Raw genomic sequence first — 25185 nt, forward strand, 5'->3', positions numbered from 1 at the left:
CACAAGAACTAACATTTGTATCACTTTTGTTTAAAAAGTACACTCTCTTATTCCATTACAATAATTAGAACATAATTGGCACAACAAATATATATATATTAAAGTGTCTTTAAGTTCATATCTGAATATTTCATATGTAAAAGTCAAACTAGAATGTATTTTCCAACCTTATCCCTGAGGCTCGGGTCATTAAACCACTCCAGTAACTTTTTGCCCACTTCCATTGGGCTGGAGAGAAAAGTCCTGTAGGTCAACAGGAAGTCTTCTATGAACGTTGGGTCCACCACCGAATGCTCTTCCACCAAATGCATTGTTAGTCTTTCCGAGGTGCCCTGTAACGATGAAAAGCTTTAATCACTCTTCTGCATAAATAGCATCTATGTGGTACCCTGATTTCAAATCTTCACCATAAGATGAGCTGGGCAGTGATATATATATAATAATAAGTAAAGCTGTTGTTCATCATACAAAGATTTTTTACAACTGGTAACTTTTCAGAGAAATTATGCCTGAAAATGGGGTGGGGAGGGTCAAACGTTGTCATAACTGCTACTGCCAAAAACACCGAGCCACGTCTGTCTCACCTTGATGACGATGTGTCCCTTTCTTGTTCCCGTTCGATCAAGTTCCCGGTGTTCTTTCACCATAACAATTTCTCCTTCCTCCTCCACTTTTTGCATGTTCTTTTCCACTTGGTTGAGAATTCGGCAATAATCTTGCTGGGCTATGCAGACAAACTGGAATGAAATGTAAGTCACATGTTCATGATAAAGTACTTGCAAGAGACCTCGCAGTACTAATAATTCAGTGTTTTAATTATTTAACTCTGACATTTTTCTATGTCTTTCTCGTACTTTCTAATGAGTGCAGTAATGAGCCTTAATCATAATTCTCTACTTTTTAATGTATTTCTTCCTTGGTCAAAAAAAAGTTTCATTTTTTAGAGTATTTATATCTTTCTTACATTAAACATCCTAACAATTAAAAAAATCAAATGATAGAATCAGGAGAGTCCTTTCTCACGCATCTTCTCTGGCAATTAAAAAACCTTATAGGAGGGGAGCAGAATCCTAAGAGGACAGATAAAAAAAAATAATAATAATTACCATTTAGTGGATTTTAAAAGTTTGAAAAAATTTTAAAAGCAACATTTTAAAATAAAGATGATTTTAATAAAAGACATCGAAATTCCATGGATACATGGAGTAGATATTAGAAATTTGCTAATTACATTGATAAAAAATTATTTTAGAATGTCTGTTCAAAAGAAGGTCCATACAACAAGCCACATACTTGTTAAACTCCAGTTATTATTCCTGACAAGTGGTGCCGCAGGTGCTCCTCGCTCTTAAAGGAAAAGCTGACAATAATACGCACATTGAGCCATCACTCCTCCGTGCCTCCAAATACAAATAATTTCAGGGCTTGCGGCAAACCACTTAATTACCTTTCTTACAGCAGTTTTAAAGAAAGTTAAGAATGAATTATAGAAATCATTATTATATAAATTAACCCAAGGCCACTGTTGCCTCTGAATTTTGAGTGATTTATTCTTATTTAAGAAATCATTTGGGAATAAAAAAGCATGACATTTCTTTTTATGTGAAAAGATGAAAAAACAAAGGAGATGATTAAACTATAGCGTATATAAAATATGAAACAGCCATCCAAAACTGTATTTTCATAGGACATTTAGAGTTCTGGCTTAGTGTTCATGATATTAAATATTTATTAGAAGTGAAAAATCAAATATTGTAGTATTTATAATGACATCACCATCATTAGTATATTGCAGTAATGTTACGGAACTAGTTTTTCTTTCTATTTATTTATTTATGTTCATTCTGTTACAATTGTCCCAATTTTCCCCCTTTCCCTTCCTCCGCCCAGCCCGCCCCCCACTCCCACAGTCAATCCCCACACTTTTGTTCATGTCCCTGGGTCAGAACTTTCTCACTTGATCCTCCAAATCTTCCCATAAGGAAGGGACTACGATGATCCTCACTGTACAGAGGAGGACACAGCTGTAACATCAGCATGCTAATTTGCCCAATGTCTCATAATCACATGCTTGCTAATTTTAAGAAATTGTGCATGCATATCAAAATCTTGGAAGGAAATATAACAAAATGTTAATAATAATTATTATTATTTCTGAGCAATGCAAGTTACAATGAACTTCATACACTTTTCTATACTTTCCATACTTCTTTCATAATCAATAAAGTTTTTGTTTTTCTTTAACAAAACTAGCAGGAGCAGTTCACACTTGAGAAATAGCATATTAAAATGTTTCTTCCACTAGGTTTGGCTGATATAATATCATTAATTTTTCTGGTAAGAGTTTAGAATCAAAACCTTAAAATCCAAAGGATATATAGGCTTTTCTTATAAGTAATTACACATAGTTTAACTCATTTAAAAAATGCCTTTAAAAACCCATTTCCATTACACTAACATGAAGTATAAATATTATATATGTTTTAAAATATGTAGTCCTTAATCTTGTTTCAAAAATATTTTTTTTCTTTTCACAGAGCTGATAAATTCCCCCATCACTAAATAATCTTAGGTATTCTTTCATATACTCAGTTTTAGAAAACATAATTTTATCATTTTTCTCATTCATCTCCTAAAAATATGTATCCCTGAGTTAAAATAAGTAGAGAAAAGAAAATGCTTTTACAAGAGAAATATACTAAAATTAATCTTCTTGACTTAGAGTATAAGGAAATTAGAGTAAGTTTGATTTAAAATTCTTGATGTCTAGCTTGATGTCTTGATGAAAGAGTTTGGGTCTTTCTTTCATTTCTTTTTTTTGTTTTTGGCTTTAGAGATATAAATGACATTCTCCAGTTTATCCCAGTTTATATGCTTTGGTCTGCAACTATGAGAATATATATAATTCAAACTTATACATAAGGATTCACATTCGCATTAAATCCAAAGCCAAAGGTGGCCTTAGCACTGACTGATTCAATGAACCAAATATGTTATGATGGACTCAGGCTCTTTTGGTCTCTGTGAGAACATGTTGGGCTTCGACCTAAAGCAAGCTCCTCACGGGGCTAGGACATGCGCCAAAGACCACTGACAGCCCTCATGTGCAGGGGAGTGAGGGAGAACACTGCTTCTAAGTTTGGGCATTTCCGCAGTAACTAAAATGCCATCCAAAAAGGAAAAGACAAAAGAAACCCCAAACCAAATTTCTAATATGGCCATACAGAGATGATATATAAAAAGAAATTTTAGACGAAAACATTTATCTATATTTTTATTAGCAGATTTATTTTTACTTTAAGAAGTTTATAGATCTAGTGAGAAATTCATAGGTAAAATATAATTTTAACTGACATAATAAAATCAGTTGAAAAATTTTGAATTATACACATAATTGTTTTGTACTTTCAGACAGATATTAACACATAAAAGTATGTGTTATGATCTTGGCACTCAGATATAAATTAAAAGCCAAGTAAGATTTTGCTTATAAAAAGGCCATTGACAGTTTATGTCACAGTGGGGGTTTTTTTTGGGAGGGGATACATGACACCACAATTTATATTTAGAGGAAAAATAACAGAGAATAAAAGAATGAAGTAAAATTAAATTTCAATCATAACACAGAATAGTCAGCTTTCATTTTATCTATGGAACTGCTTTTTCCTCTAAAACTACTTCATAAGTTCTAAGCATCATTAACACCCACAATATCAGGCAAAGGTGAGTTGAACAGATTTACCTTATGAGGTCAGATCTATTTACATTGGTGCATTGTGGTCTGTAAGGGTAATTCAGACCTAATTGTTCACACATTGAAGGGTATAGGGGCGGGCTAAGAAATGCCTGGGGCGTCAGTGGCAGGCCTAAAACATAGGCAGTAGAAAAGGCAAAAAGGAGCTGGAGAGAAGAGAAAGAAAAAGAGGGAAAAAGAAAAGAAAGAGGCACGTACGTGGAATGGAAAACCATTACCAGTCACGTGGTACCATAAGGATGGTCTACATCACCTAGCTCTGCCTTCATCCTCCAAAACAAACGGCACAAGTATAGACACTGAAAAGAGAGAACTCGAAGAGGAGCACGCAGAGAAGGGATCCAGAGTAAACACAACCTTGAACGCATCATGGGATTCAATAAATACAAATAAATGTTAAATTTAATCCACTCACTACTGTGTCCTTAGGCTTAACAAAGCTCAACTAGCTATAACATAACCCAATATTAGTTTTCAGAATGCACTGAAATGTAAGAAAACAAGATCCAATCCTAAGCAAAGTTGCTTCTTGGCAAAGAGAACACCACCTTTGTCCTTGTCCTTCAATACCTGTTGATTGCTTACAATGTGCTCAGTAGAATGATAGCAACATATGAAGGCTATTTTATGGGTGAATGAAAATATGATCCTCACTGTTCCTTACTTCTCCCAACAAGAGGATCATGTAACATTTGTACTTGCTGACAGATTTGTCACATTTTAACAGAAATACATGAACGCACTATTTCAAGCAAGCATTTATATCAAATGGTCTAACTTCATTCTCGATCCTTGTCAGGCCTGACAGATGGGTTTGTGAAAGCACAGAAGTGATTCTTGAAACCCCTGATTGAACATGCTCCTTTTACAGTGGCTTGGCATGAAGTGGAGAGGAAGAAAGAGACTTGCTCTTTGTTTATCTGTGAACCTCGCTAAGGAGCCGTAGGAGTCTAGGTGTCTTAATCAGAGTTTTCTTCTGGCGCCTACCCTGCTGACTGTCACTCTGGGTTTCCTACCAATTCCTCATCCAGTAAATAGGGGACACGTTCCCTAACGAATACCTCTTCTCCCTTTCCCAGACGCACAGATAAATATTTAATGTTACCGGGTACATTTGACATTACTTAAGCACTCTGTAATATTCAATCACGCGACACTTTGATCAATTATTCTGAAACATATCTGTGCCTCTTATATCATTTCCATCCGATGATTACAAAATTCTAACCAAAGGGTTGGCCAATTGAAGGGTATTAATGTAATACCTGAATTCTCAGAAATAAAATAACGCTACTTGACCTTTAAGGGCAGAGATGAGGACTCAAATACTCTACCACTGTGGACATGTAGAATGGTTCAGGGAGGAACACAGTATTAGAGATAATAGGAGGAGAAACATTTAAAATTTTCTAGTTTGCTTTGACTCGGTTTGGTTTTGTTATTTTTGAAGCATAATTCCAGAGCTGAAATATCACTTAGGATAGCTTTTCAGTGCACATTTCCAGGCCAAATAAAGACTTCAATATTTATCTACCATTTTGTTCTCCTATATTGTTCAAAATAATTGAGAGTTGACTATATTTAGAATGCTTTTCTGCCATTACATATTCAAACCATTGAATCCATGGCCATTTTTTTCCTCTACAGAGCTCACTGAAAGAATTATTTGGCAACATTATTTTGACTCTCTTGGTAAATGATTTTATTTATAGCCATGGTCATTTTTCCTTTTAGTGGTAAAAAGATTAAAACGAATACTTAATGAATACTATTTAACATTTATCAGACCCTATAAAAATTCAATGATGTTCTTTTGAGAATAAAGTATATTCAGATGTATTTCAGACTGCAGACTAATAAATACACTGAGGATTTAACACTAATTTGTCAGTCAAATATTCTGTTTTATTTATATTAAAATATTTTACCTTTCAAAGAAACTTTTAAGAAGACAAATTATAAACCATAACAAAAGCATCTTAAATTTATTTCTTACTAACATAGATGTTACCAGTTATATTAATCTAATTGAACTTCACATCTGATCTTAGTATTTCCTCTACTCTTTAATTAAATGCTTTTAAATAATGAATGTGCCATAATATCAGCACTGACATTTCAAGTATTTTCTTTATATTAGCAATTATTTTTTTTACTAGCAAATTTCCTACTGATTCATACTAAGATTAATTTTCATAACTTCTAAACTTAATTTCTTACCTTGTATATATTTAAATAAGAACACTGCATAATGGTATCAGATTTTTGTTTTCAAGATTTTATTTATTTATTTTTAGACAGAAGGAAGGGAGGGAGAAAGAGGAGAGAAACATCAATGTGTGGTTGCCTCTCACATGCCCCCTCCTGGGGACCTGGCCCGCAACCCAGGCATGTGCCCTGACTGGGAATTGAACCTGCAAGCCTTTGTTTCACAGGCTGGCGCTCAGTCTACTGAGCCACACCAGCCAGGGCAATATTTATTAATCTACTTACAATTTCTTTTTATTTTTTTAAGATTATCTTTATTAATTTTTAGAAAGAGGGGAAGGGAGGGAAAAAGAGAGGGAGACAAATATTGATGTGCAAGAGAAACATCGACCGGTCGTCTTTGTCATGTGCCCCAAACGAGGGCTGGGCCTGCAACCCAGGCATGTGCACTGACTGGGAATGAAGCCGGCGACCTTTTGCTTTGCGGGATGGTGCTCAACCAGACACTCAACTGACTGAGCCTCGCCGATTCGAGCAAAATTTCTTTTGATAATAGGAGTTTTACTCCCATATGTTTAGATGACTAGATTATCAATTATTAATGGAAATCTTTAATAATTATATTTATAGAATAGTTTTTAAAATGGAAGGTATTTATAGGACATTTAGTTTTGTATAGTTCAATAACTTTAAGGGAGATTTACTTCTTAATTTCCTGGGATGCGGTAACATTAAAGCGATAAAAACACTAAAAGTAATAGTTCTACTTTAAAATATTACGTATAAATCTAAAAGAGGACCTATTTATACAGATAGAAAAATCTTACCACAACTGCACATATGTGCTCTTTATTAAACATACGTAAAATAAACAGTTTTTAATGATATTTTATACCTGGCAGTCATCCACCTTTGTCCTCATTACTCCTTTCATATATTCTTTGTCCATGGTAGGAGAGACTCCAAAACTATTCCCCATACACAGTATTTCTGCCTTTCCGTCGGGGTAAGTCACTTCTACAGAACCATTCAGAATCACTGACCAGGAATCCAGCTAATTCCAAAAAAATAATGAAGACAAAGCAGAAAACAACATCACAATCATGCAGCCATAAATGCTAGAATGGTCCCTACAAATGATTTAGCAGATCTTTCATTCTAAAATGGAAGAAATACATAAAGTCAACTCTTTATCAAATTCACAGAACAAGGAATAAAGCACGGCCATATGTATGTCTACGTATTTTCATATCTAGCACGGGGTACACGCCATTCCACTCTCTTAATATGACTTTTGATACTCTTCTCTAAAATGACACAAAGGAAAAAAATCTCTTCAGTCCCTTAAAATCATATGTAGTGAACAAGAAAAAATGATCACCACTGCCTCCGTAAGAACATCAGCTACTTCTGACAAAAAACACTGTATTGTGAACATTTAAATTAAAAAATGTGTAAAGTTAACACAAAATATCTCTATTAATGTCTTTCAAAATTTTTAAGTAATTGAAAAGAAAATGTGGATTTGGAATACTTTGACCTAATATGGAGCATATTATAATTCTTGACTTACTCAAACTTGTCTATTGTTTTTTAGGGGAAAAAGTAAGGATTGGGTTTTTGTTCATTTGCTGTATCAATAGAACCTCAAACAGCAACTTCCTAGGTGGTAGAAATATTTACCAACCTCTTCACCATCATTTAACACTATGGTCCCCGCTCTTTCCACCACTGCAAATACCATCACAGCACAGAGTTCCCGTCTCACCGACATTGTCATATTGGCAAACGCAGGCAACTGGTGCATAAATTCCAAGAGTTGTTCTGAAAAACAAGCATATTCAATGTAAAAATCACAACTTTTTTTTAAAAAAAACAAGCAATCAAAAAGAATGCTCTAGGGTTCTTTATTTTGAAATGCCCTAACAATTCGACCCATTGAAAAATACAATTACTTTAAGTATCTTCAGTACAAGTTGGATTTCTCACAGGGCTACAAAGAGTTCTGTCATTATGGAAATGGTGACATATCCTTGTTGTTTCAGGAGCAATAGTGTACACTGTAATTCAAATTCTAATGGGAATGAATACATTAATAATCTTCAAATGGGAAATCTCTATTGAAAGTGAGCTGTGATCTTATTAAGGTGTATTAACGGGTGAAATGATAAGCTGAAATGAAAGAGAGCTCTGGGAATTCTCCAAAAGCCATTCCAGTCCATTCCAGGATTTAGAAACCAAGAATTATTTTCAATGGATCAGACAAATGAATTAAAATTTTATATTACATGACGGATGCAAACGACAATTGACATATTATTTCTTATCTCGCAGACTGGCACAAAAGAAAGACAAGTCTGATCACTTATTGGAGGTGCTGTGGAGAAGCATTTAGACTTTGGCCGAGCTGTAGCTCTTGACAAGGGGGATGACTTCACAGTCTTTTCAAGTCCTGTGGTCTCTATTTTTAATTGTCTCTATTATTAGACAGCTTCACTAATTACTTATACATTCTTTCCTCACTCTTCACCATGGCTCTTTGAGGTGCATGCTTTCTTTTTCATTATACAGGGAGGAAACAGGCTCAAAGTCATATAATTAGGAGGTGGCAGTGACATGATTCAGGACTGTCTGCCTCCAAAGCTCATGCTGGACCTTACAGGTAGTCAGGAAGAGCACAAGGTATGTGTCGGACACCCTTTGAATACTTACTAGTTATATTATTTTGAGAAAGTTGGTTAATTCCCTTAAGGCATGCTTTTTCTCACTCTTAAAAAGTTATATACTTACCTTTATTGGACACTTGTGAGGATCAAATGCAATTCAGATGATAAGTCTTCAGCACAGAGTAAATATTTAATAAAAGAGAACTACTACTTTATTGTATTTATTATTATATTCATATCTTTCAAACTTTTGGCTAAGTAAAAATTCCGCTTATTTTCCTTGTCACCACATAATGAAACTCTCCCTATGCATATTCCTGCTAGCTATTAACATTTATGACAAATTTTATGTTGCTGGATATGTTTTTTATGTTTTTGTTAATTGCAAAAACAATGTGGAATAGAAAAACATGTTTGATATATGAATATGTATTACATATACGTATGAATGTATATGACATTTCCAGAAGGTCAGACAGGGTGATTTTCTCTGGTCCAGCTGGGTAATGTCTGCTCTGATCAGACCCTACGTCATCCCTCCTATGTAAGACTTCATGACACAAGGTGGCTTCGTTCGTCAGGGGCATAGCAATGACAGGGTGTCCAGGGACTCTGTCCAACAGGACAGTTTTCTTCCTTCCACCTGACCCTGACCGATGTGTTAGGAATTCGATTCACTGTTGCAACCAGCATTAAAAAATACATAAATAAGAAGGAGCATCAAAGCATATCACTTACGGAAAGAGTGAGTCCTAAGGGTGTGTGTGTGTTATACTGTACAATATATTTATTCCTGGGGAGAGCAATAAAGCAATTGTGAAACCACTGCACGAGATGACGCAAATCTATTACATACAGGAGGAAGGAAGCATTGTTTTACAAACGTGCTGACCTTCAGTTTGAAACGTAAGGGCAAAGTCATGGTCATAGCACATCACAGCTCTGCTGTTTCCAGCCTTTTTCTTCAGCTCCCACCCCACCAGGACCCCTCACCATAAGGTATTAGAATATTCCCTACAGACCACACACTTTACTCTTTTTCTTCCCCAGTAATAGCCAAACTTCTTTGAAAAAGCAAAGATTCATGGTCTTAGAAGATATGAGACTGGAAGTTGTCAGAAATATTTCAATTATACATAATGTTTAGACAATAATAAATGTCAAACTACTAACAAATATGATTGAACAATGTGAAGGATATGAACGTGAAGTATAAAATATATTCACTAATACTTGATGTAACAACTGGAAGTGCCTCACAGAGATGCTTTTCTTGCTTTTTGCCAGATTCCTACCCCATGAAGGACGTCATAAAATCAATTGGTGATACGTGAGTAGTGACTAACATTAAAAAAAAATACAACAGCATAGAAAATACTTGTGTATCACATATAATGAGGATAAGGAATAAAGGAGAAGAAAATGTCTAATAACAGAAAATGTCTATAATCCTTCAGTCTCAGTTGGAAAACTAAAAATAAATAAATGGTTAAGCAGATGGCATCTAAGAGCTTTTAAGATGCTCAAAGATTCATTAATGGCGTCACTGGTTTTGTGATAACTTCTGTCCTACTACTTACTACGCTGGAGGTTCAGTGCAATTAAAAAAGAATTTCTATCACCCATACTTTATGGAAGCATTTGGCATTAAGAGCTCAACATAAACTCTGATAAACTCTTTTTACTTCTATATTGTTTAGAAGAATCTATTACAATAATACATTAAAGTGACCTATTTTCACAGGAATATTGCTGTTTTTGAAAAATATTAGCCATAAAAAAAACCTTTTTTCCCAGTAAATGTGACACAATGGAAAATCAAATAATCAATGCATAGACCAGAAACTGAAGTCAATTCAAAAAATTAGCTTGCCCTATTGGCCTTTGTTTAATTTTATGTAAGAAATAATAGTAATATGTTTTTTAAAAACAAATCTGTGGAGTTTTTTTTGTGATACCTGAAGGGGGAAAAAAAGAAAGTCTTTAAAAGGGATCAACATGGTTCTCTACCTTAATGTGTCAAGGCCTCAAAACAAAAAATTAAATGAACAGCCATTCAATCATTGGCTACCTACAAACTATCAGCTGGAGACCAAAAATGAATAAAGTCCCCTCCTTCAAAGTAAGGAAACAAAGGTACACCTAAGAATCTAGGGACCACCCCCCCAATTTTTAATTCCTGCAGTTTTCAAAATATGATTAAAATATTAGCAATTCCATTTGGTTCCATTTCTTGCCACTCCAAACACACACCATCCCTTCTGTTGTGTGCATGTAGGCGTAGAGGAACGTGGTTAGAAAGAGGAATCTAAAGAAAACATCCATCATCCAGAGGTTTGTAGTTCATGGGAAAGAGGTCTGTTTTAACCAAACACTGGAGGGTGAGTTAGATTCAACAACAGTAATGGCAAAAGAGTTCTCACGTGTTTTATTTTGAGGAGATAGAATACAAGATCTAGGATCTCGTGTAGACCAAACAACACTCATTAGGCCTTATCTTTAACGATAATGGTCTATTATTTTAAATAAAAGTATATTTGGATCAGAATCATTACTACTTGCAAGAGAATTGGTGTTCAAGGAAATGTTATGCACTGTAGAGATTGTATTGACAAGCACACTTAACAAAAAAGGTAGCTTTGCACTATTTTGTAGGAATCAGTATAGTTCTTGCTTTCCAGAAATGTTAGGAGAGAAACCTCAGATATAAAGTGAAAGTCTTACATTTTTAGGAATTATAATCATCATTTCCTTCTGTAACTATATTAAAATGAACATAATCAAAAGAAAAGATATATTGGCTCACAAACGGATAACTTCCACATCAATCTGTTGATAAGCAGTGTTCAATCTTATTTTAAAAAAATGTTATGAGCAAGGAGTCTGGATTAAAATGGCAAATTGAATACACTTCAATTTCATTCTCTCTTTAAAATGATAATAAAGAGATTTTTAAAAAGAAATTGGCAAAGACAAAGAGAACACAAGAGTGAAATGCAATTTTAGACACTGGATATCAGATGAATGTGCGGTATCAGACGAAGAAAGTGAAACCCTATGTTTTCAGGGGGTAAAACAATTTGCGTTGCAAAACCCTCAAGAGACTTAGGAACTACCCGCACCTTTGGAATGAGGAGTAGCAGAGGTAGAGAAAAAAATGGGCTAAAATAAGGAGAAATTAGAGATGCATACTTGAGAAGCTGTTAAATCCCTTACTCCAGCAGAGATCTAGAGAATAATTATCCAGAAAAGGTTAATGCCAAAGCATTTTTGCACTAGAGGCCATAAGCACAGCTGGCTCTTCTTTCTCACGTCATTCAGTTCTGAGCCCTTTAAAGGGGAATTACTAAAAACGGCTCCTGTTCACTCTACTCCCCAACCTCCAACATCCCCAATCCCACTTTTTTCTTCAGACTGCAGTAGAGCAAGGACCTATCTGCCTTCTTCTCCACTGAGATGTGAGGACCTAGGAAAACGCTCAGTACATACACAGAAGGTGCTCCATCTAATTTTTAAATGGTTATCATCACATGAAACTCATCTATAGCAATTCCTATAAATGGCTTTCTTATATTTTAATATTTAATCCCAAGTTTTGCTTTTTCGTCCCTAATTTCCTATCATACTTATATGTATATAGCTTAAATGATAAAAGCTTTTCTTCATAGGTGTTTGTCTCCCTCGAACACACATGCAACATAATTATGTCCATACTGTCCTATATCCAGTCTCAACAGGTTCAATTCCTTGAATTTCTCTTCAAATACATAGTGGCCCCAAATGAGTTGGGAGAACGGTAGAACAGATCATTTGGACTCAGGTAAGTGTGTCAATCAAGTCTTGCTCTGATGGGAAAGGTAAAGGGTAAAGGGAACCTCAAGGAAGGGGAAAGCAGATATAAAGCCACTTAGCTTTATAACCTTAGGGTGCAATCAAAAAAGACCCAACTTCCACAGCTCTTGGGATGCTAACTTGACATTCTGCTGTCCTCTTCCATTCAGTCTCATCTTCACGTGGAAGGAGAGCAGAAGCAAAGTCATCCACGTGACAGTTTTACCAATGGCCACGTGACTAATGCTTCCCCACAGAAAACAAGAGCTAAATGGGAACAATGCTCACAAGAAAACCAGTTGAAGTAATATTGTATAGAAGACTACTTTTAATTTTTTTGTTATAAAACAAGCTAAGAAAAGGCTCATATGAAAAGGTTTTTTATTAGAAATTTTTATCCATAGACTCTTTAAAGATACTGAGTAAAATTGATAAAAAAATGTTTTTTTCAACAAATGCCATTATGTACACAAGGGAAATTTATAAATTAATACTTTTAATGACTGCCATTCCTAGGCTCTATTAATATATCAGGACATTTTACTTCTGAATACTTTAAGTTGCCCTTTGCTTCATCGCTCGCCCAAACTTACCAATGTCATCGTCTGTCCTGTCAATCGGGTCCTTCTCCAGGCAGTCCCGCACAATGTCCCTACTCATCAGAGGGTCCGATGCCCTCTCAATGTCTTCTTCGTCATCGTCGTCCTCAGAATCCACTGCTGTCTCTGGCAACCCACTCAGGTCCATATCACCAGCCTCACTTTCTGTGGCCTTAAAACAGACCAAAAAAATTATTTAATTGAATATATTGGGGTGACACTGGTTAATAAAATTATGTAGGTTTTAGGTGTACAATTCTATATACATCATCTGTACATTTATCGTGTGTTCACCACCCAAGTCAAGTCTTCCATCATCATTTACCCCTCTTTACCCCCTTCTACCTCTCCACCCCCTTTCCCTCTGGTAATCACCAAACTCTTGTCTGTCTAAGCAAAAAAAATTTTAACCTGTTCTGAGTAAATCTTTTTACCCCAAAGAAAGAAGAACAAAATTAGGTTAAATTAAATTTTTTTCCTTTTTCTCCCTTTTTTTTACTGGTGTTCAAATACAGTTGTCTCCATTTTTCCACCACCACTTTCCCCCATAAATTAAATTTCTTTATTACATCAAGTTTCTGTAACAAAGTTATATATTTTCAACACCGACAAATATTTATGTACCAGGCACTATGTAAAAATAATTACTTCAACAAAATGAGTGATTTTATCTCAATTTTTTAAAATGTCTTATCTGAGCTACCATATGGCATTTAAAACAGTAAAATAAAGAAGAAAAAGAGTTTATCTTTTTATTCCATTTTTAAAAAAGGAATAGCTTACGCTCATGTTAATATTTTCTAAAGTGTAACAAAAGAATCTTAATCACACTTTTGGTTTGTTAGCTACCATTTCCTGAACTAAAATATGTACATTGTAAGAAAAACCTAAGATGAGAATAACTGAAGACCGAATACCTATTGAAGATAGAATAATTAAAAACAGAAAACCTAACATATACGAAAGCTCTCTGAAGGCCTTCGGAAACAGGATTTAGTGAATCCCATCACGAGCAGAGGGGCTCCAGCCGGGACAGCAATAAGGCCCCGTGGCCGAGGCAGAGAGAATCATGCTACACGCTCAGGAACACAGCGCCTACTTTAAATTCAGAATTCATGCAATGGTCTCTAAACTCTAGAATGAAACTGAAGTTGAACTTGATGTGAGGTGTCATGCCACGGCTGTGATCAGAGAAACTAGGCCAACATTGTTGTTATTAGCACCTTGTTTCCGAAGTCGAGAAAGGTGACAATTTGCTAATACTTGTCTTGATTACATTTTCACCTGTTTCATCTTTACATTGAAGATGATTATTTGTCACCTTGTATTTTCAAGTTTACAATCAGTATTCTACATGCACATTCTTTAATATTAGCCCAGAGTGAAGAAGGAACACTACTGGAAGACAGAAAACTTTTAAATAATAGTTATATAATTTAAGGGTTTCCTTTCATTTGTAAACATCTAATACATGATAAGAGATGACAAACATATCGATACCATCTCAAAGAAATCATTTAACTGAATTATATCTGTCTTAAATAGAACCAAAAAGACTTTCCAATGTGAATTGGGTTAATCTCTCCAAAACTGAATCTTCGACCCCATTTAATAAATAATCTTTAGTTGTTTTCTGTTATGTGCATTCCATTCTCTAAAGGACTATTCACAAAATAACATTCACTATACCAGTAACTTAGGAGAATATTTTTATTTCAATAAATATCTTTTTATTTTAAAATACTACAGAATTCCTTTTAATAATGTTTGAAATAGAACAACTTCCTAGGAATCTATTAATTTCATAATACCTCTTTCTCGTGAGCAGTGAGATGTTTGAAGACAGAGTGAAGTTAAGGTTCAGTGAACGCCAAGGGCTCTACAGAAGGCTACTCAACTTAAAAGGAATGCCGGGGACCTAGTATGGAATTTATTTTGCTGAATAAACACACAAACTCAGAGTTTAATTGTTCAAATCTCAGCTCTACCATTCACTGTGTGACTTTAACCAAGTCCCTTAACTTCTGTGAAACCAATTTTATTGTCAGTAAACTGGAGTTCCATCTTGCCATTCACAGGACTCTTCTTGGATCAAATAGAGAAGAGAAGGCCAATTACAAGCCACATCAACAGCTCCTCCCTCAAGGGGGCACATTTGTCATTTCAGGACTTGCACACCTTTACCTCTCCCCACCCCTGCTATGAGCCCGACACACAATTTATATGAGCAGATTTGTCAAAACACAAAACTCTATTAAAACCCCACCCCTTATATACTGTGAAAAAACTTCTCTCAGGCTAACTGCACCCATACAATTCTGGCTAAATGGCTCATAAAATAATTACAGAAACAGTGACCTCCATTGAATGACTACCGTGTATCTAGCACTACATTTGAGGCTTTTAGTAAATAATAACCTTCATATCAACTCAGCAAATTGGGTTACCCCTATTTTTTAGATGAGAAAACAAAAAGGGAAATTAAATAATTGTTCAATGTAAATAAAACAAAATAAAACCCAGTGATTGTGCCGGGACTCAAAATCTGGTCTAACCATCACAAACTATACACATCACAATATTTTGACCAGTTTTCTCAAAAGACTTCATACAGAAAATCGTTAAAATATAAGAAAGCCATAAAGTATTTTCTGCTTTGCTAAGCCATAAAACATACTGGTAAAATGTTTAAAAATATGTATTTGCATATAAACACAAAACACTTGCTGACTTCTAGCTCCCTTCAAACTAATGTTACTAAGATTAATGCCAGTCTTTAAGCTCTTTTATTTCAGACAATGATATGCACACAAACACTTAGTATCTAAAAGGCATCTGATTGGATTTGTCTCAGGAGCAAGAAGAAAGGCTTATATATTTTAGTTAGGCAAATAACTCTCGTCCTAAATTAATTTACCTTCCACATTTATAACCTAACATAGATTTAAATGCACATTATAGCTATAGTCAATAGTCTCAAAAAAAACCCCTATTAATATTCTCAAATCAATGCTGAAAGCTCTATGATTTTTTTTTAATCAAAAGGGACTACATATATCATCATTAAAAATACAGTTTTTAAAGCTAGTTTATTTTACATTTTTAAAAGTTATTAAGAAAGAGAACACACTGAAGAAATATTAAATATCATAAATTTCTAGTAAAGTGCTAATTTCAGTAAAATAAAAATGCTGTACATGTTTTTAAGTACTTAAAAATCAATTACAAAAAACCCTTCTGCATATTCAATAACCAACCCATGTAAAGAGGGTTGCTGCCTAGTATTCTTGATGTAAATAGAATTTGTGCAGAATTTCGGACAGACATATGTAACTCAAATAATACCTAAATTTAGGCTAGAAAGTTACACTGAATGCTAGTGTTGATATCAATTAATTGATGGTTTGACTTTGGTGTGTACACAAGGCAGTATACAGAACATGTATCACAGAAATGCACACCGGAACCCTATATGATCCTATTAACCGATGTCGCCCCAATAAAGTTAATTAAAAATTTAACTGAGACAACAAAGTGAGAAGGAACTGCAGTCAAAACCATATTTGTAGAAAGTATGAAAATGTATTTCAACGTAAGTGTAATGCCTGCATTAAGTTTAGCTTGTATATCATAACTTTTGCTGTTCCTAATTTTATGTTACCAATGTTTTAACTTCAATATAGGCTTTAAAAATATGTATATGCTTAAAAGAAAGTAACAGTTCTTTAAATCTCGTAATGTAAATTGTTAGGGTTCTTTCCAAAAATTAACAATCCTAATAAGTATAAGAATGCTATGTATGAATATTCATAAGAAAGCCTGTGCTAATTTGATGGAAAAAAGTTGCATATTAAAATCCTCATATACACAATTACTAATGTTTAAGGTATTTTAAAGTATAGATATTTGCATGTTCTCTTCTGAAAATTACCTACTCTTGCCCTTTAAATTCTGTTATATTATGAGCTGAGTATTTTTCTTATTAATTTGCATAAGTGAATTATATTCTAATTTTAAATGTCTCAATTGATCTTTTAATTATTAATTATTTTGATCATTCACTATACCATTAAGAGTTTGCTAATGCTTGGAATTTAATCTTAATTATATAAAGTAAGACTATAAAATGATTTCTCCACCCCAAAGACCATGTATTGAATAAGCCATCACTTTTTCATTGATCAGTGAGGTTTCCTCTAGTACACACTATATCCAAACATCCTGAGTTCCATTTTGCTTGAACTCTCTGTTCTACTACCGATCTATTTTTGTACAACTATTTCCAGTCCACTTAACCACTGCTCTTCTAATTACACCATTTAGCTAGGACCTTATCGTGGCTAGAAATTACATGGTCTCACATCACCAACTGAGCCATTCTGTTTTCTATCACCAACAAACTCCTACTTTAAATATATATATATGTTATTTATTTATTTATTTATTTTTAAAGAGAGGAGAAGGGAGGGAGAAAAACATTAATCAGTTGCCTCTTGCACACCCCCAGCCAGGGACCTGGCCCTGAACCCAGGCATGGGCCCTGACTGGGAGTCAAACCAGCAATCTTTCCATTTTGCAGGATGACGCCCACCCACTGAGCCACAGCAGTGAGGGCCTCCTACATTCTTTTCCTTGCTTCCATCTTCTATCTGCTTCCATCCACTTTCAAGGTAACCCTTTTCTTTTTTTTGAACTCAAGCATGACCTTCAGTCTTCGTGACTCTACTATTTTCTGACCCTACTAGCTCTCACTCCTCCAGCTGGTATTTCCTCGCCTCATATTTCACATTCATTGAACACATCTGTACTGCACGGCTATGATTTTCTGGCAGTATACTAGGCTCCAGAGAGAAGATAGAGACAAGACAGAAAAGTTCCCTCTGTCGGCAGGCAGACAGAACATAGAAAGCAGTAATTAAAAGTCTAAGTAAAAGGACTAGCCACACCCTGACTGGTGCAGATCAGTTGCTGGGCATCATCCTGCAAAGTGAAAGGTCACCAGTTCAATTCCCAGTCGGGGCCCATGTCTGGGTTGCAGGCCAGGTCCCTGGTCAGGACACATGCAAGAGGCAACCAATCAATGTTTCTCTACGCATCCATGTTCCCCTTCCACTCTTTCTCCCTCCCTTGCCCTCTCTCTAAGAATAAATAAATAAAATCTTTTTTTTTTTTAAACAAAAAGGATTAGTCAGGAAGGAATCAAATGCAGGATCTACTTTTTAGAGGAAACTTAAAAAGGTGATGGGATCAGCCAAAGATCATATGTGCATAACCCAGAGACACAGACAACAGTGTGGTGATGGCCAGAGGGAAGGCGGATGGGAACTGTGTGAAGGTGGGCAAAGGGGGGTATGTGGGGAACATCTGTAGTAGTGTCAACGATAAAAATAAAGTTTAAAAAACTGACTGGGAAGATGGTACTTCAAAAAGGAGACAGGCAAAAAAAAAGGGGGATCATGTTAGGAGAAACCACTCCAGGCAGTAGGCATGCAAAACCAAAGTCCGCAGTTAGAGAAAGCCTGGCATATTGCTCTATCCGTTTTTATACTATACTCATACATAAAACTTCAGTCCTGGGTGAAGCCAAATCCTCTCATTCTTTGTGTGGGGAAACTTACCGAAAAGGGCAGATGGAAATCACTCTGTATTTGAGGGTGCCAACTCAATTGAGTCGCACTGCTCTGGCCAATTTGCTTTCCTACTCTCTGGAACTACAATTTCAAAACTTTCCTCTCCTTAAAACTCTCTACCAGCCAATCCTCTCTCTCTCAACAAATGAACTCAGCTCTTCAGAGAGAAATATAGAAGCCACCAGATAGAAACTCCTTCTCCCAAACTTCCTATTTCAAACCTATCACCATATGTCCCCATTAAAACAAAGGAGGGATTCTTTTCTTAAAGCTAGTTATTCCACTTCGCTCTTGAACTCTTCCCCTCGCAACCTCTCAGAAAAATTATTCTACCCTTTTCTCTCTGTATACAGTATCCAATTTCAACCTCTCCTTGTCCATCTCATGAGCACTTATACTCACTTCAATGTGACAGTTTTCTCCTAAGTCAGAATTGCACAAAGACTAAATGGGTTGCCATGAGAGATAGCTGCCCATCCCTGGAATTGTTCAAGAAGAAACTGGATGCTTGATTGACAGGAAAGTAGTAGGGAATTCAAATGCAAGATTCGTTAGTAACCCAGGTACATCTGTCAGGTTTCTTCTCAGCTTAAGAATTTCTGATTTAAAGATGATAGATACAGTATATAGGGGATCTCTACTATATGTTAAGTTTTAAAAAGCCAGTAACTAAATCTTTTGCTACATTTATGAATTTATATCCTTATGAAGGATATATAACCTTACAGGCTACATGCCTGCCATCAAATTTGAAATAAACAGCCTTGAAACTCAACTAAAATGAATCAATATAAGCAGTGAACCTCTATCCCATCTACACCCCAAGATAAAGTCAGCCTTCAGGCTGCAAGCTCCAACCACATCAGAGCAGCTTGCAGTGCTCACCCACATTCTGGATACTCAGACACTCTGATGGTAGCTGAGGATAGCAGAAGGACCATCAAGATTTTCCTCGTGGACTTACCCAGCCTACTCAGGGTAACAGCACATAAAGCAAGCAACTCCCCTCTTAACTTGCCTCAACCGGTTATACAAACAACTTACTGCATTCTTATCAATTTATGGTCAGGTTTGTACATACTTGAAGAAAGCAGTGGTAACATCTACAACCTCAAGCTGTATCCCGACTATAGATATTTAAAATTTATATAATCATCTCACAGTTTAGAAGACAAGGACTCTACCATCGTGGTTCAATTAATATAAACTGAAGCAAAGCTTTTACGTATACTGTTCATTATCCTACTGTAAGTCACACTCTGAGTCAATGTTAAAAGATAACAACTTCTAAACATAGGCAAATTCCATTTGAAAATGGAATTACTTTCTAAAGATTTAAATACAAGTTAACACTTAATTCATCAAAGTGGAAACCTGAAAAGTTACTTTCAAAAGCCAGATTAGTTATATCTATTTTTTAATAGGTTTTCAAGTACTGTCGTCTCCATTGCCCTCCCTCTACTCCCCACCCCAACCCTTGATCCTACCCACTTTGGCTTTCCCCATGTGACCTTTATACATGTTGCCAGATTAGTTATATTTCTTATTGCAAAATAATAGAGAAATTCTTAATTACTCAAGAATCTGCAAAAAAATTGCATTTGTGGCTATCAATTATTAGTAAGCTTTCCACAATATCCTTGAATTATTAAAAAAGTATGTAACTAAAAGAATATTAATTTTCTAATATGTATTCAATTCAGGACTTATAGGTTTTGCTCTAACAGTATTCTAAATGTTTAGTACTTAGAGTACTTAAAAAAAAAAAAAAGAAAGAAAGAAACTTAGCACTGCCTAAATATATCAATGACCCTGAAACACTATGGTTCTAAAGAAAGGTACTTTATCATTGTATTATATCATAATTCCTAAGAAGCCAAGAATTAATTACACTTTGTAATGTATGTATTATGTTTTCTTTGTCTGAAACCATCCAAAATCCCATATTAGTAATATATAATTAAAGACCCCCCAAAGGACCTTTTTTATATATTTTAGTCACTTTTCCTAAATTTGCATTTTCTAACTCAATAAATTATTCATTAACAATAAAATTAAAACGTTGCTTTTAAAACTTTTTTTGAATTCCACAGTTGCTTTTCCATTCATAGGTATCATAAAAATGTATTTTAAACACATAGCTAAATCTACAGGTCATAAAAAATGTAAGAAAAAAAAGATCCAATCTTAGTCTTTTCCTTTTGTCATACTGCAAGCTTTAATTAAAAAAAAAAAAAACAACCCTTACCATAAAAGCATAGTTTTGCAGTTTCCCCCTACAGCTGTGGTTTGAAAAGTCATAAACCTTAATACATCTATACTGAAAATAATAATACATTTAAAGTCAAGAGAAACATTTCCATTGTATCATTCTATTTAAAATTCTGATAACTGGTAATAGCAGAGGCAAACACAATTAGATAGTAGTACTACTTCCTAAAACAAACTACAATGTTTATGCTGTCGAAGTATAAACATTAACATTTTATGTCTGTGGATGCACATACAGTTACTTTATAGGTTCTATCAATTAATAATCATAAAACTCCTTGGAATGCAAGAAAACAAAGCCAATGACAAGAAAACGTGCTCTTACCTGGTAGATATCAGAAAGACTGCTGCTCCCAGAATCACTAGTGATACTACATCCTGAGTGGCTAGAAGAAACGTGGGTCACCTGTGGGTGGAGACTATCAGTAAGGTGTAGTTTTGTGAAATCTGCAGGAAGCTATGGAAGGAGCAGGAAAAAACAGGATTACAATTTGAATGAAGAACTTCAAAAAGACATTTAAGAACTATATAATACTCTATTCCACATCATTTAGGCAAGTATGTTATTAGGAAAGATCCTTCATCTTTTTCAATTCAGAAATTACTAAAGATTGTCCTATTTACCAAAAATCAGAAAATAAAATGTTTAAGTTTATGGGCATTCCATAAACCGCAAATAATACCACATTCAACGTGTAAACAGGTGGGTTTGCAGTTAAGATTAACTTGGGTAAGCATTTAATTCAATAAGCTAAAATTTTCAAATTACACACCAATGAGCAAATGAGCCTACCACTCTTAGCTATCACAAATGCAACTTTGTCATGAGAAACAGCTTAAATAAGAGAGCAGATTCAAGGTTTTTTATATCCCCCAATAATATTTAAAGATTATTTTTAAACATGAGCATCTTAGAATTGACAAGGGGCATTACTATATACAAGTAACTGTGCTAGGCTCTATAGAGAAAATAGAAAAGAATGCTCTCAAAGAACTTAGAATTCAGAAAGTTATGGACGATATTGACTTATCTATTCACATACACAAATATCGAATTTCTACTTATTCAAGCATAACCCTAAATAACTATAACCTCTATTTAAGTGCTTCCACCACTTTCGTATCATATAGCTGAGAAAATGCATTGAAAAGGGGAACGCATTCAGCCCTGGCTGGGTACCTCAGTTGGTTAGAGTGCTGTCCCTGATATGCTAAGGTTGCAGGTTTTACTTCCGTTCTGGGCACATACAAGAAGCAACCAATGAATGAGTAAATAAGTGGAACAACAAATCAATCTCTCTCTTTTTCTCTCTCTCTCCACCCTGCCTTCTTCTCTAAAATCAATAAATTAAAAATTTTAAAGGGAAGCATACATTTGCCTAATGAACAAGCATTTACTGAGCTCCTTTCCTCTTACTATGTGCTAGTCAGTGAATGAGAGAGTAAGAAAATGTTACCCTTAAGAATCTTGTGCTCTTGTAAGTGATTATTTATCTTTTTGAATTAAAGAAAAGATGCTATCTATAACATCACACTTGTAATACTTCTGGCCAATTACACACATGACATTTCAAAATATGTTAACTAACATCATGTAATCCTGACAACAGGCTGTTTCCTGCCTGCGTATTTAGCTGTTGACTAATAACAAATATATAAACTAATTGTTAAAACTGAAGAGTTTACGTTAGCAACATTCTCTTCTTTTACTTTGACCTCAGCCCTTCTCCCTTCCAAAACCCAGGATGTCATTCCATAGTTTACAGTAAGCTTCACAAGGGGTGGGGGGGTTCGGATTTATGACAATGGCCAATGGGGTTTGACACCTCAAAGTCCCAAAGAAAGAAGCAAATGTATCTACATCACACAATCATTCAGGCCTGACTTAAAAAGCAGAATATAATATTTAGTAATACTTAATGTAGTCTGTATTGGAGTATTTTTTTAACTTCACGTGAGAAAATATATCCCAGGGAAAGGTTTAAAGATGCATTCATCAGGGGACGTATGATGACATGTCAAGTAAATGGATAAAAACATGTTGGAGGAGCTCAGAGAAGTGAGCTGTTTATTCAAATGTGTGAAATCATTACAAACATGATGTATATCACTGAGAGTGTTTTTTTTTTTTAAATAAAGACATTGTTAAATGTTAGGTAAAATTTAGGAGAATAACAATTTTCTTCTAAGGAATAGATAGGCAAATACCTCTAAGTTAAGAATTTGTATGTTTTATTCACAATGTGAATAAATTGTGAAATAGTTGCAGGATTTCTTCAGGAACATTTGAAGACAGAACTTTGCAGAGATGCATTAATGACTATGACTTTGCATGCAGTTCAGTCATAAGCATCAGATATTAAAACAACGTGCTCAAAGCCAGGATAGAAACCCTTCACCATCCTAGCTACGTTCCCATTTAATTCAGTCACTCACAGCAGAGGCAACTGGGGAAACATTACTCAATGGCTCAGTGATTTTAAAAGGCATCGATCAATACACGCAATTACAGAGTAACAAACTGATTTCTATTGATTATCTTTTATAGACATGACTCAGGTTGACACGGACCATATAGTATGATTTTAAAAAATCAATATATCAAATTAAGATATAACTATCCAATGAATTCTTACTCACTAAAAATTTACTTATTTAAGCCACACAGGACACTTCTTTTAAGTACCCATCAGCCGGTCATCTTTCCTGACCCAGAACTCACTGTGTAAAAAGCCACAGGCATTATAAGAGCTCTAAGTCGAATAGACATGGATCCAGCTTGTGTATCTGGACCACAGTCTATTCATCTATGTCTACTCGCAGCCACAGATACCAGGAATGGCATGGCTGTGTTAAGCTGAGGACTGTAAAGGGTATTTAAAAGAAAAGAAGAAAAGTTTTCACTCTTAAGAATTCAGTTCTAATTTTGTAAGTATTTGGTGAGTGCCTGCTATTAGACTCTTTGTTAGGAACAGGTGCATAAGGCATTCCCAATTCCAAATGTAACTTCCACACAAAAAGTCATTGAAATAGGTGTTATGCATGATAGAAAAGTAAATCAGTTTTTTCCAACATGGATTTTATCTCCTCAATACCCTCTATGTTCTTTGCAAAAAAAAGCACGAAGTAATGTTACATTAGAGTAAATAGATGCTATGTTTACAAAAGCTTTACAGTTTTCCCATAAACTGGGATAACAGAGCCATGATTAAATTTTATTGACAGTAGACAGCAGCCAAGGTTATGGGATGGGAGAAATTTTGGAAGCTGTCCCCATAAGGGGAAAATGGTATAAAGTGCACTGACTTGGCTCAGCCACGAAACTTGAATAGAATGGAGACTGAGCCCACGCCTAGGAGAAATAGGTCCAAGAATCAAATGAACTGCGTGGGGACTGGGAGTCAGGGGCAAACCCTGGCACAGGCATATGTTTACACCTGAGGGCAGTGGGGTAACACAGAACCCCTGGAGAGACAGTAGTAACTCACGGTCTTAGTAAAACGGACCAGAAAGGGTGGGGGCGCGACATGCCAAAGGCAACAAGGGTTACTGGTTCCAAACTTTTCTAGGCTTGGCCCATTCCAAACTTTTCTAGACTTGACCCATTCCAAACTTTTCTAGGCTTGACCCATTCCAAACTTTTCTAGACTTGACCCATTCCAAACTTTTCTAGACTTGACCCATTCCAAACTTTTCTAGACTTGACCCATTCCGAACTTTTCTAGACTTGGCACACTGCCTCTTTAAATTACTCTCAGTATGCTATCAAATTTCAGATTAAATGGGGCTGTGAATTATCTGACTTTAGACAGCATTTACAACAATATCCTGTTAAAAAATAGGAAAAGAATCTTGAAACTGGTACTATATATAAGCAATCACCTAAATAAAATTAAATAATAACTAATCAAACAACACATTTTATACATTTTGATCTTAATACCAATATATTCCACAGCAAAGGAATCTCATATTTTTTATTTAAATATTTTTATTTAAGTATTTGATTATATAAATATGTTACTGCTCCAATTTTTCCTGGATAAAGCAACCTGGATTCTAAAAATGTAGTACTTGTGAATCACAACTGTAATAAACTACTGTTAGGCAAATGACTGAATCATAGTTTAACCATAAATCCTACTAACTATGTAACAAACAACAGCAGTAATATTTAAATCAGATTCTTAAATGCATAAAGTTATAGAAAACTTAAAATCAATCAT

The 25185-nt window shown here is 35.0% G+C and overlaps 1 protein-coding gene across 12 annotated transcripts in view; it reads right to left on the bottom strand.

The window, feature by feature from the left end:
* RAPGEF2 (Rap guanine nucleotide exchange factor 2) overlaps positions 1 to 25185 on the bottom strand; it is a 216374-nt gene that overhangs the window by 26639 nt on the left and 164550 nt on the right. For all 12 annotated transcript variants that reach the window (XM_045202499.3, XM_045202500.3, XM_024568781.3 and 9 more), the window contains 6 exons: positions 21285 to 21416; positions 13053 to 13230; positions 7650 to 7786; positions 6858 to 7016; positions 585 to 737; positions 168 to 332 (listed from right to left, as the gene is read on the bottom strand). In XM_045202499.3, the coding sequence (XP_045058434.2) occupies positions 168 to 332; positions 585 to 737; positions 6858 to 7016; positions 7650 to 7786; positions 13053 to 13230; positions 21285 to 21416 (924 nt within the window). The remainder of the gene's footprint in view (positions 1 to 167; positions 333 to 584; positions 738 to 6857; positions 7017 to 7649; positions 7787 to 13052; positions 13231 to 21284; positions 21417 to 25185) is intronic.

The sequence above is a fragment of the Desmodus rotundus genome, chromosome 9 (assembly GCF_022682495.2).
Source record: "Desmodus rotundus isolate HL8 chromosome 9, HLdesRot8A.1, whole genome shotgun sequence".
Classification (NCBI taxonomy): Eukaryota; Metazoa; Chordata; class Mammalia; order Chiroptera; family Phyllostomidae; genus Desmodus; species Desmodus rotundus.